The sequence below is a fragment of the Coniophora puteana genome (genome assembly GCF_000271625.1).
Source record: "Coniophora puteana RWD-64-598 SS2 unplaced genomic scaffold CONPUscaffold_8, whole genome shotgun sequence".
Classification (NCBI taxonomy): Eukaryota; Fungi; Basidiomycota; class Agaricomycetes; order Boletales; family Coniophoraceae; genus Coniophora; species Coniophora puteana.
The window spans coordinates 2,023,942-2,036,746 of NW_006913060.1; the positions used below are offsets into that span (position 1 = coordinate 2,023,942).

At 52.5% G+C, this 12,805-nt stretch overlaps 3 protein-coding genes across 3 annotated transcripts; 2 read left to right on the forward strand and 1 right to left on the reverse strand.

The window, feature by feature from the left end:
- Positions 1-1,816: 1,816 nt before the first annotated feature.
- CONPUDRAFT_145080 (uncharacterized protein) lies at positions 1,817-5,069 on the forward strand (the record flags this gene model as incomplete). Its single annotated transcript, XM_007772170.1, has 5 exons — positions 1,817-2,049; positions 2,836-2,872; positions 3,090-3,157; positions 3,720-4,381; positions 4,429-5,069. The coding sequence occupies 5 exons, from the start codon at positions 1,817-1,819 to the stop codon at positions 5,067-5,069; spliced, it is 1,641 nt and encodes a 546-aa protein (XP_007770360.1).
- Positions 5,070-5,325: 256 nt separating this feature from the next.
- CONPUDRAFT_106757 (glycoside hydrolase family 30 protein) lies at positions 5,326-8,173 on the reverse strand. The gene is made up of 15 exons (XM_007772171.1): positions 7,645-8,173; positions 7,442-7,595; positions 7,355-7,389; positions 7,257-7,305; positions 7,123-7,197; positions 6,923-7,065; positions 6,801-6,867; positions 6,663-6,754; positions 6,458-6,631; positions 6,298-6,402; positions 6,179-6,238; positions 5,941-6,121; positions 5,695-5,875; positions 5,584-5,641; positions 5,326-5,527 (listed from the first exon to the last, which is right to left on the reverse strand). Exons 1-15 carry the CDS (start codon positions 7,714-7,716, stop codon positions 5,477-5,479), a joined length of 1,497 nt encoding a protein of 498 aa, XP_007770361.1. The 5' UTR covers positions 7,717-8,173; the 3' UTR covers positions 5,326-5,476.
- An 890-nt stretch (positions 8,174-9,063) lies between these two features.
- Positions 9,064-12,783, forward strand: CONPUDRAFT_166674 (uncharacterized protein). The gene is made up of 6 exons (XM_007772172.1): positions 9,064-9,242; positions 9,309-9,414; positions 9,479-9,559; positions 9,618-10,217; positions 10,265-11,512; positions 11,566-12,783. Exons 4-6 carry the CDS (start codon positions 9,902-9,904, stop codon positions 12,597-12,599), a joined length of 2,598 nt encoding a protein of 865 aa, XP_007770362.1. The 5' UTR covers positions 9,064-9,242; positions 9,309-9,414; positions 9,479-9,559; positions 9,618-9,901; the 3' UTR covers positions 12,600-12,783.
- The last annotated feature ends 22 nt before the right edge of the window (positions 12,784-12,805 follow it).

Sequence of the window (12,805 nt, forward strand, 5' to 3'; positions counted from 1 at the left end):
AGGAAGACGCCAACTCGGATGTTGGTCAGATGCAGCTCTTACGTTGTGTGTTTTCATCTCAGTTTGTGGAGACGCCTCCATTCTTACCTTGTTATAGATATTTTCGGGATCTTCATACCGACGGCCTTCAGTCTGAAATGGCTTAGTGTCACGGATGTGTGTCCAAAAATAGAGACCCGGTCCTACCGGTGATATTTTATGGATAAAATTTAACCCCATCTCGCAGAATGTATGGTTTTCTGCATAAACATGGCCTTGACACGGCCCCAACGGGCTTCAAACGCTCGACAAGTCAGGTGGGCTCAGCTTGCGTAACCAGCGGCTGCGGACCGGGATATTAACTCCTTGTCAGCCACCAGACCAGCTTGCCCGTCGTACCACAGCAGCTACCTAGTTTAGATCCCGTCCTTGTAGTTGAATCATCATAAGTGCGATGCGGCAACCTCTCGTATTACGGAGTGACAGAGCATCACCCAAGTATTCAAGCCGTTTGAGTTTTCATCGTTGTAAGCGGTCAAGAAACTCCGTCGTTCACATGTTTTTCAAACGATTCCTTCCCGCTTGGATTATTGGTAGTTGAACTAATATCAAGGACGTAATCAGCGCTAATGGCGGCAAGTTTTTGAGACTGCCGAGTCGATAAAGAAGGAATCGATATTGACTTCAAGTCTACACTGGTAAGTAGATACTAGTAATAGTGCTATCCATTTTGATTTTCAAATTCAATGCCAGCATGCATTCTCGTAATCACTGCCTGTATTAGCTACCAGTAACATGTAACCACAGGCCATGTTTCCACACTAGGACAGTGTTGACTCTATAATTAACAGCATACATGGCAAAGAGGACCAGAAAAAACACGGCGGTAACTATCACCGCTTGATGCATTCCTATCTATCTTTGAGAACAGCATTTTTGGCAAGACTCTGCGCTTGTTTGCCTCTACTTGACAGTATTTTGAGGCTGTTTAATGCCGGTCGAAAGATCCGTTCGTGGTTTTGGACTCTTAATCCCGCTAGCTGCTATCTCTGCCTCGGTGCCGTAATATGACTGACATTTGTTTGTTGACGATGTGTATAAGCGGCACCTCGGATTATATCTTCGCTCTTAGTGCTCAAGTACATCGTATGACGAGGAAGTCATTTGGAAGGCATTCAAACTTTTGCAACTTGATAGGGACGTAGCTTGCGTAGTTGTTAGAATCCGGAGAATTCATATTCTGCTTCGACGAGGTGTGTTTGACATCGTCTCAGACTGCGAGGGTTGGCTTCTCGAATATTAGGGTTCGTCAGTGTATAGTTGTCACAAAACTCTTCCAAAACACGAACCTCTTTAGGGAGCGTACTAAAAGACGACATCTGCACCCTCATTTTCATCCAATACATTGGTTATTGAGGCGATGTCCCCTTTCCTAACACTGGTACTGAATTGCGGAAATTGCACTTCCAGATGGAATCCTCCGTCGGATCTCCCATCGCCAAGTTCTTCTGGTGCTAGTGTTTTTTCGAACCGCGGTTGAAATATGTGAGTCATTACCTCAGGCATCAAAGCTGCTTTCATTGCCAGTGTCGGCGAGGATGCCGAACTACAGCCACAAATGCAATGGTCCGCATGTGTCGCACAACGCCTAGGACAAGTGTCGTGAGTGACTGTTTACTTGACATATTTAGCTCGTCTAGCTTAAACAAGTGTCTACCTTTGGTTAAGTCGGGCGCCTGATGAAGGAGACTTGAGCGTATAAAAGAGGACATGTCCTCGGCGGAATCCTTCAGCACTCAGCTTCACTTCTACCGCTAACAATCTCACCGATAAACCGATGGCCATTGCTGCTCTCTTCACTCTTGCCATCGCCGCGGTCGTTTCTGTGGCCCAGGCGCAGTCTCTTACCGTCGTAAACTCGTGCACCGAGTCCGTCTTCCTGTACACCCAGAACAGCGATGGTACCATAGACAACGACGTCACCGTGGCCGCTAGTGGAACTGCCAACATGGGCATCAGCTCTGACTGGGACGGCGCTATAAATGTCGGCACTGGCTGCAACAGCGATGGGTCTACCTGCACGACTGGTGGACCTACCTGGGATGGAGTCACGCCCTTCAGCCGTGCAGAGTTCAACTTCGTAAGTAGCCCTTTCTTGCTATCTGAGACATCGCCTGCACCGAGATTAACCAACGTTTGTCAATAGTACAGTATCGCTGGGAGCGTCACATACGATATCTCCCTGATTTACGGGTACAACGTCGGGATGGAGATTTCCTCCGCCGACGCCAGCTGCGACGCTTTTGCGTGTGTTATCTCTTCGGGCTGCGTAAGTGCTGTCTGAACACATTTGGATATCAACATCGCGCTTACCATGAAACCGCTGCAAATAGCCTGTCCCGGGGCCCGGAACAGACACTTGCTACTCGCCGTGCTGCTCTTCCGCTGATGCATGCAGCGGCGGCGCTCTTCCTGCCAGCGGTGGTGGCTGCACCGACAATGCCGGTCCAGGCCCTAACAGTCCGTTCTACTACGATACTTGCCCCAACGCTTATGCGTTCCCCGACAACGACGGCTCTGGTGAGTGACTTGGCTTGGGTATGTTGGTAGGAAATGCTTACAGAGTATATTAGGCGGCTATACTCCCGCCGACTTTGTCGACTACACCTGCGGTAACACTGACATTACCCTTACCCTCTGCCCGGATGTAGGTCCTTCGGACTATACCTCTTGAGGGAGGAGGAATGTCATGGTGTACGATGTATGATTGGGACGTTGTTTTAGGAATTTTGGGGTCGATTGTGTACGGAATATGTTCTTGTGATTGACTCTTATAGTAACTACGTAAATGCAAAGATGGCTCTTGACCGTTGAACTTGTAAGCGATGTGAAAGTCAGTGACAAAGCTATGTCCTCACCAGTTGGATTTGAACCCATGGTTCCATGTCAAAGTTTCGGTTAAACCCTAGGTCAAAGGTGTCGGGTCAAGGTTGCCTTCCTTGAACCGCTACTAAAGAGAGATGATATCACCATAATCTGTAAAATGCCTGGTGATGAATGACTCTGCGGCGTTTTACTACTGATCTGGCCGTGTCATATGCAACGAACAGGGTACTCGTTCGATGAAGTTCCTTGAATCCGATGGCGCCGTCGAGAGTACTAAGAAAGCAAAGAAAATGTAACACCCTGGCCAGAAACAATAGCAGTGATCACTTGGCTGGTTGAACGAGCGTTGCAAATGCTGTCGAACTCGGGCTAATATCAAGTGGAAGTCGCATTTTCGAGGGTACCTGATCGACGCCCGTGTAGCAGAGAGCGATTCGGACTTTGAATCTGGGTATCGATGTGGACGCGCCCTCGCGCGCCGGCTTGTCTCCAACCCGAGAGTTTCTCGTCCGACTAGTACCCTCGCATGACAGCCAGGTGGTTTAGAATGTGCCTCGTCTTTCTTGGATGTCCTTCCACGCCCCTTACGCCTTGGGTGTCGCGGACGCGCGTACGGGCTCAACAACCTGGCCCCTGACTGGTTTTGCGACGCGTCAGCCACTAACGCGTCGCGTCTCCTTCTAAATCCGACTTTTCGCATTCCAATGATCCTCAGTGGAGCGATGAACGAGGCCTGTTTGGTTTCGTTGATGGCGTGTTCGAGTCCCCGTTCGCTCGACGACCCTCCTCTGGCTGTCGTCCGCGCACTCTCTTTGGCGCACCACCATGCCCTTCAATCCGTTCTCATCGTCCAGATCTTGCCCAAACACCTCGTCACAAGGCGTCGAGCTCAATGAAAAATCGCACAAACTACTCAAAAAGCCAAGCTTCTGGTCCAAGATCTCGAAAACGTTCAAAGGCGCGCACACTCAACACGAACCGCGGCTGAGACCAGAGCGTTGCGAAGCTCCGCGGAGGCCAAGCCGGCGTTGCAAAAGCATGGCGGATCTGGGAAACTGGCGGGGCGATGGTAGCGTAGGTGTCCACCCAGCTTCGCACCTCGAGACCCTCCCACGTTCTGGCTCAATTTCCGACCCTCTCGCGCCCTTCTCGCGTTATAATCCCTCCACTCAGCTCCAGACGGACCGCTGGTGCCAAGTATCCTGCCGCCTTGATCTTGAAGACTTGCCGGACTTCTCGTTCGACGACGTCCCCACATCTTCAATCATGTCGGTAGAGGCTATGGAGTCGGACGACGCGCTCCAGTCCAACGATAACCTTTGTGCTTCATCGGTGACGACCAGCTCAAACACGACTGCGCACTCGATTTCTACGGTCGCTCCCTCAGACTTCTATTCCGCAGGTCACAAGAACGTCTCTTTGTGTGAGCTTGCTGTCTCTCCGACCTTCGAGTCCGGCGTCGCTGCCACATCCGAGACGAACTTGCATATTTCTGGCCCGTCGGAGTCCGACCATCGTAAGCATATTGTTCTGATTATTACCACGTATCTCACCTCTCGGTAGGCATGTCTCGCTATGCTTGGGTCTCCGCCGCGCTCCAAAGTATCGGCCCCGCAAAGAAGACGGCTTCATGCGAAGACCTGTCTAGCACGCTGCACCCAGCGCCAGAAAGTTCCCAAGTCCCTTGTCCTTCTCGCCCAAGGCGCTCCGCGTCTATTTCTGATCTACGATCTCCTTATTCTGTCGTATCCTCGCCACCTCAACGTGATGTCGCCAACGCGTTCTCTCCTCTGTCGACTGGGTCGATGACGCCTCCGAGCCTTAGCCATATTCTCGATCTGGACCGCAACCTGGGGAACGTATGGGGCCTCACGCAGGAGGATGTGACTCTTGATAAAAGCGCCGCAGTCGGCAGCGGGGCACTTCCCAAGCCTGCAGAGGCGCTCCGCCCTCCACCGGCGCCAGCGCTTGTCAGTTCTTCGTGCCACATGCCCTATACACCTGGGTGCCGGCTGTCGACGATCTCTGAGGCGTCGGAGACGGTCACGGTGGCGTCTGAAATGGTAGCGTCTGAATATCACCACCGTGAGGAGATACTCCCGGTTCGTGGACGATATGTGCCTTTGGGCCAGCCAAAACCTCCTCAGAACGCGACTCCGCTCCGGTCTTTCAGCGTACCTTCCCATACCATGTACATGTTTTAGCGCCGGCGCATTGGGGCTCTGCCGAGGACTCTTTTCCTGCGTGTACTTTGTACCTTAAAACTGGGGATGTGTGGTTCGGTGAATAGAGTTGGATTTTGTACACTTCATTGTGACTTTACCTCTCGGGAGTGTGCAACATATGTTTGGCATCTGTCAGAGGAGCTATTAGCGCATGTTCTTTTGTGTGTCACTGGTAAGTGTGAACGTCGAATGAATGAGGAGCAATCAGACGATAAACGACACCATATCAGTGAGTCGTGCATATGCTTGGCGCATGCGATAGAGAGCGATCGGCTTAGCCCATCGTCTACTGTCTAAAACTCTTTGAGTTACAGTGGGCCGAGCGTAATAATGATAGCGAATAAATATATGGCTCTCTCTGATGTGTGTAGACGGTGGTGGATGCTTCAAGCATACCACGAAAGAGTGGTGACGCCGACAGGGAAAGAGTACGCAGCCTATACATCGTGTTTAGCGCTCGCCAAAACTCGATAAACGGAGGTGAATCACGTACCTGCTTCCCGTTGAACTCGATGGTGGAGTTGACAGTCCCGTCGGACGAGCCGTCGTTCCTGGATTTGTGAAGGTGAGCTTCATAACATGCGTTGGCCGGCAAGAGACGCACCAGTTGAGGACGACGAGGGAGTAGCGCGCAGGGTCGGACGAGGAGACGCGCTCGGTCTTGTAAGCGCCGACTCGCAGAGCCCAATCTTGGCCGCCGGAGACGGAGACGCCGATGCGCTTTCCGTAGGGGCCGTTAGGGTCCTTGGGGACAATGGCTTTGGCGGCTTGACCCAGTGCGTAGACTGTATTTTCATGTGCACAGCTAGTGAGTGATCTCTCAGCGTTGGGGGCGGCACCGTGCGCTCACATTCTTGGTTGGCGGTCCATGTGCCGTCGCTGTTGATGGTGACGACGCCTCTGCAGCCTCCGTTGCAGCTGTCGGCGCCGGGGAGCTTGGGGCCGCCGCTGCTGTCCAGGGCCAGGTTCCAGATCATCGCGGACGAGGAGCCGTATTCGAGGCTGCCGATGGTGATTTTGTCTGTGTTTGACTTGAGAGTGTTGGTGTCATGGGGAATATACACGTTGTGCATGTGGGGGGTGCTCACTTTGATATCGGACCACCAGTCTGAGCCGATTGTGCCGCTGCATTCGGTGAAGAAGACTTCCTAAGGACAAAGGAGCATGTTAGCACGTCCACGCAGTCGCGAACTGCGGGCTTCTGTACCTTGTCTGGGTATTTCGAGGTGAAGTTCGCCTGGTCTTGGTACACCGAGCCATCGCCGTAGCAGTGGAAGGAAACGCCGTCGAAGGAGTCTGCAGCCGCATCCATCTAGAGCAAAGATATGAGCTTTGTTTGAGAGTGACGTCGAATCGGGGTGACGTACCAGCTGCACGGGGTAGGCGTCCGCGTGGTTCCAGTTGTGTTCGAAGCCGATGAGCTTGACGTCAGTGAATCCGTTGTCGTTCATGAGCCCGCGCAGGCTCTTTCCGACTGTGGCTTCGGTGTCGTAGGGCATGTCGGTGCTAGGGAGGGATCCGTCTGCGTTTTCGGGCTCGTTCTGTGTGATGTCAGGGTCTGTGATTGTCTACAATCTGAAGAGGACCCGCCTGGATAGCGATGGAGAAGATCGGGATATCCTTGCTCTTGAAGGCCTGAAGGGCCTTGAGTAGGTAATTTGCGACTTGGCTGACGTCAGAGGTGGAATAGTGTATGAGGCATAGACTCACGGAGATCTTCATTCCCGCTTGCCAATGTTCCACCGTTCATTCCCACTGGGTCCTTCATCCATCCAGGCTGGTTAAGGGTCAGCCTTTCCGTTCGAACGAGGTGAGGAAAGTGGGATGCATACGGCAGACCAGGGGAGAGCGTGGATCATGATGTTGCTATTGATCGACAAGATGTCTGTCAGAGTGGAGAACAAGTATGACGGTGCAGCATCGGCGCTGAACTTGGCCAGTGTGGTATCATTGTTCGTGTCGTCCCAGCTGTACTCTGCAGACGTTATGAACTTGTCAAAGTGCTCGTCTGTACTTCGCTGTGAGTGCTTACCGGTATCTGAGAAGTCGGAAGCGCCGATAGAGACGCGAATGTAGGACAGTGCGCCAGAGTTGGCGCCGTCGGTGACTTTTTGGAGGACGATATACTGAGCAATGGAGTCGTTTGTGTAAGAATCGCGAGCTTACCATTGAACATGTAGTCCATAAGCTTCCAGTACTCATCCGAGTTGTTGCTCTACACATAGCGTTAAACGAGACCTCCAAGCGAGACATTGCTTTCTTACCTTCAGTCCATCAAACAGCTTGGCGGATGAGTCAGCTATACGACGTTGTCAACTGATTGGATTAGAAGTGCAATCTCACACACGTACTCAGTGTCGCGCCAAAACCGTAGATGGTTTGGTAAACTTTCGAGTCGTCGACTGAGATGTCGGCGTTGCCAGCTGTCCCAGGTGTGCCAAAGTTTATCGAAGTTGAGGGCTGTGTTCCCTTCAGCAGGGAGCCCTTATCTTGCGTTGTCGTCCACTATACCTTCATTAGATGTGCACAATAGAGATGAACAATGACAACGTACGACATCAAGGATCTGCTGGGCAGAGATACTATGCAAAACAAGCGCTGCGCTTGCTATAGAGAGGAGACGCATAGTGGGATGTGCTCAACAGGATCTTTACACGCGGTTTAAAGCTGCTTCTTCAGGTGCTGTGGGCGAGTAGTTGCGGACGCCTTATATGGGGATTGTGCCGCTACGTGATGCGTGGCATCGCTGCCGGCTGTCGTCGACGAGGTGGTGGGCCGACGTAGAAGCAGAGCCCTGTTGGCATGCCGCCATCACAGTTGATCGCTTATGAATGGGAGGTGCAGAGAGCGACAATTGAGGTTATGATGGTGCGTGCCCGTTCGTTCGCATACTTTGAACAAGTAACATCCGTTTTGCTGCATTGTGTAGTCGCGGACACCGGAGAGTGCGGCAGGTCGTGGGGTCGAAGATGGCATAGCGATCAATACCGCCACGTAGCGGGTCGAATGGCCCTTCTTGAAAGCGGGTGACGAGCGTCGATCGCGAAGATCAAGGAGTGGAGTATCAAAAGGGTCACCGCTCGTTCGAGTCATGATCGTAGGGATAGTACATTGGTCGTCATGTTGCCGATGGCCTCGTTCGTGGCTGAGCGCTGCCTGAAAGGGCAAGGTAAGAGGTGTGGTGCGGAGAAAATCTATGGAATGTGTTTGGTATTCTGGGCAGTCTTGAAGCGCTCAGCAGCCTGGAAGATCAGAAGAGCCGAGGCCTACCTCGTCATCGTTGTCGGACCAATGATTCGCAAGATGATTTGGCCGCTGCGTCGCGGTTGCTAGCGGTTACATCCCAACTAAAGACTCACGCTGTGGGCTCCACAGATGATATAAGCTGGTGACGTCGCAGGCTGATAGCTCGACCTCCGAGGAGCAGTAGAACTAGCATGTGTATATGCATCTGGGTGTAGTTTCTGACGAGGCTGCCTTGTATACAGTATGGCGATGCCCAAGCGCTCAAGGCTGACAGAATATGTCAGGCGTGTGCAAGACGGATGCCTCATGTAAGTAAACCTCCGATTCATCATCACCTAATGAGCAATGATGAAGTGGAGGCCGACTCGGGGGCAGCCCGGACATTGAGAGACGTTTCAAGCAGCGTACATAGTCGTGATAAACATCGCCGCACACAAGTCGCTTTCGAGTCGTAACCCTAACCTTAACCTACAAATCTACATCCCGAGAGCTTGGCGGTACAAGGCAATCATTGACGTTGACATGGATACCCACGTAGTTTGCCGAGATGTCGCGTTCGTGAGAATGAAACTTCTTGAACTTGAACCGCGATGTGGATCAATGGTGAGCCGGTCCACCTCTGTCGTCTTGCATAGGCTTGCTGTTGAGTATGTCCCATAACGTTGTATGACCTTTTAATGACTCACAGACACAAAATGCTCGTCATCGTAGGGTGTCGCTTTTTTCATGCGGTTTAGTCGAGGCCCAAGGGATAGAATGAAGGTACGGTCAAGGCTACGAGGTAGTCCCAACTTCCTAGACTCTCTGTGCGCGTAAGGAAGTACTTTATGGGTTGGTGGTGCGACACGGTATGACGAGGCAAGTTTCAGTCACCCAATGACTGCGATTGAAAAATTAATCAAGTTGGTGAGTAAGTCGCGTTCAAAGGCGTTGTTGACTATGGAATAGGGCTCACTACGAACTTTATAATAGCAAAGGTACACAAACCTGGGGCTATCATCATGATGTTTGTATGCGCCTCGCCTAAAGCTGTCACTAGGCGACTCTATATGGTCGGTAACCCACCGTCCCGAAAGATGTGCGTGGCTGAGTTCGACTTTACCCAAAGTAGTCTAACCTACTTGATGTACATTCCGCGTCAGCGTTTGTATCTGCGAGAATGAAATCGTACGTTCGTTAGGTCCAAGCACCTTTTCTGGCTTACGGAGGCCATCATAATGTAGGCGAGTAGCTACGAATCTCTCTACGGTGCAGTATAGTTCTAACACTGCCATCTTTCAGCATGACTTTGGATATCCTCTCATCGTAGAGTCGATGAGATCAAAGAGGCCAGCTTGCCATAGAACTCGCATGCTCATATGTCCGCGGTGAACAATTACTTTGAGGGCGCTAACGCACTAGTGGCGGTGTTGTATGCCAATCTTTAGACATAGCTCGAGAAGCCGTCGGAGTCGAACGCTTGTAAGGAATGCTAGCATCCAGTTCGCCTCCCTCTCCGTTCAACCTAGCTTGTGCATACACCCAGCAGACCCACCGCCTCGCGAATTGTTTTCACGATCCACACCATGTTCACCTCCACAGATTCTCTCCATTCATATCTCTCGCAAGTCGGAGACGTAGACATTATGGCGGACTTCGTCATCACCTTCATCTTGGTCCTCGCCTTCATCATAGTCTCACTCGACGGCGACGTCAAGCGGCTCGCCAGCGACGAGGATGATGGCTTCATCCCGCCGTTCCCCGGTTCCACCACCGCGTTCTTTTCCTTCCTGTCGCAGGACATCATCTGCGAGTCCAGGATCCCCCAGCTCGTCAACACTGCCGCGTGCCAACCCTATATCCTGGGCTCATCTCCCTCGATTCCGTCTTTGACACACCCGCGTAAGTCGCGTCACGCCACCTCTTTCTTGTAGCTAACCATACCACAGCAATCCCTCAGGTAGTCTCAATACCTGTTCGGTCGAATATGGTCAACGAGGATTGTTCTGATGCCAACACCATCCCCGCCATCATGGTCACGCCGTCGGAAACTCTCGGCTTTGCCCCCACTACTATTCTCGAGTCTCCATCTTCCCGTAGCACCACGCCCAGCTCAGACCGTTCCTCTATCTCCCGAATTCCTCGGCTCGTCATGCGGTCTTTCGCTCAAGATGAGGTGGTCACCTCTACTCCCTGCGGACTCGGCTCTGGTGCCCGCCGGGCCAAAGGTAGCGTTGTCAATACCACGCGGTCTACGAGGTCCCCCACTCCTTCCTCTACCAGAATTCATACTCCTTCACCGGTTCCGTCCCGATCTCCTTCTCTTGCTCGATCTCGTACGCCTTCCCCAACCCCTTCTCGTGGATGTCCTCCGACATGGGATCCTTTGAACGGCCGATACTCCCCCTGCGGCCGCTGTAATCATCGTCACAGTCGCTCTGTTTCCCCTGGCCCTCGAAAGCAACACCTATCCCTAAGGTCCAGAAGTGTAAGCCCAAACCCCCGATCCAGCTCTGCCAATTCGAGCGGAAGCACCGGTGGTAGCGAGACTCTGGTCCACTCCGACGTCAATGACAGTAAAGACGCATCTACGTCGTCGACAATCCTCACCGACGAAGAGCTTATACCAGGGTTCGCTGAAATTGTGGACAAGCGGGCGAGTCAGAACGTGGAAAAGATCTTATCTAAACGTGCATCCTCCGCCGCACCTTCCTCTGCCCCCGCCTCTGTTGCCATCATTGAGCAAGACTTGTCAGCAACATCGTCGCCCTCGACGCCGACCGAGGACGGCCTTTACTTCAAGGATATCAACCTCATGAGCATGGAGAGCATCATCGCTGAACGAGACTTCATCCTCGGGTGCCTCGCAAGTCCCCGGAGTGTCGATTCGATCTTTAGCTCCGATGACGAATCTGACATCGGCTCGGAGGAGTCTCAAGAGGGGCCTGACACGGGCGAGGACGACGAACCAGCGGCTACACAGCTCATCGCCAGCGACGATTCACCCATCGAGATCACCAATGACTATCACTTACTTCCACTCATCCTGAACATCGTCACAACTCGGAAGGAGGTCATCCAGCACCGACATGACGCCCTCGCAGAGCTCGAAATCTGCGCTCGAAAGGCAGAAGAGGTTCGCAGCGAGCGCGACAGTTTGGAGAGCACGTGTAAAGGGAGCGGCCATAGTGATTTTGGTCGGTTTTTCTTTCCCATCCGAAGCCTGTCAATTTCTGACGCCTATCTTCAGTTGGACTTGCTGGCTCGGCCGACGCGTACAGGTCCATGGGTGCTATGCTCTCGCGTGCTGTCTCGCCGGCGCCGGCGGGGATTCCCGACTTTATATCCCTGACGACAATTCTGAAAGCCGAGCTCGCGAACTTGAACCGACAGAGTGTTCATTGGAAGATCACGGCTACGCAGTCTTCCAAGCGTCACAGTTTCCTCGAGATCGAGCTTGCTGCGCTTACGCACGAAGTGCAACGTCTTTCGGTTGAACGGGAGCAAGCTCAGCTGGACGTCACTATCTCTTCGCCATCCTCATCGCGGTCAGCGTCGCCTCCACCTTTGCCGCAGTCCACGTCGTCTTCAATCACCAGCATTGTTGAACCTTCCTCTACCGAGCTGTCATCGACCATGTCAACTTCTCCTATACAATCCCCGACTGCAGTAATACCTTCTCTCGAGACGTCATCGCCCAATGATCCCAACTCTTCGGTCCTTACAGCGACCATCCCATCTTCGTCAACACTATCCTTGCGAACGCCATACTGCTCCGAGCTGTCCTCGCCGCCCAATCCATCCTCTCCCGTGCCACAAGTGACCATCGACGATGTGACGTCTATACCTTCTTTGGCGACGGACCATATCATGCTCGAAGCCGCGTTTGCCCTACATCTTCCGGCTCTACCTCAAACCACAATGACATCGCTCGTCACTTCCACGATGCTGTCGCCTCCCGTCGTGGGCAGTCCGCGCGATGGCGCGGATAACCCACCTCAGTCCCTTGTTTCCATGGCCTCCGGTGATTCGTATACATACGACCGTTATCGCGAACGCTTAGAACATGGGACGATCACTTTGCGTGGCATCGACGTATATGAGCCTAGGCGGCGGGACAGGGTATGGAAGAAGGTGAAGAAGACGTTCAAATCAAAGTCGAAGCGCAAGGACGAGCACGAAAAGTATGGCCACTTCCCCGAGGGCTGGAGACTGGAGGTTCTTCGCGAGCGGCCGAAGAAGAAGACGTGGAAGAAGGTAATGACTATGGGCTGCTCCTGCTAATCGCGGTTGGGACCTGGGCTTTACCATTTGCTTATCAGACTTTGCTCGGTCGTGTATCCATACCATCATGGTATCTTCATCGTCATCGTGAAGACGACTTGTATCATCATGACATCGACACTTGTATCATTGCATTCGTGTATACCTTACCTTGCATCGGCATCTGTACATTAGAAGCACTATCCCTTTACTGTACGACATGTGTA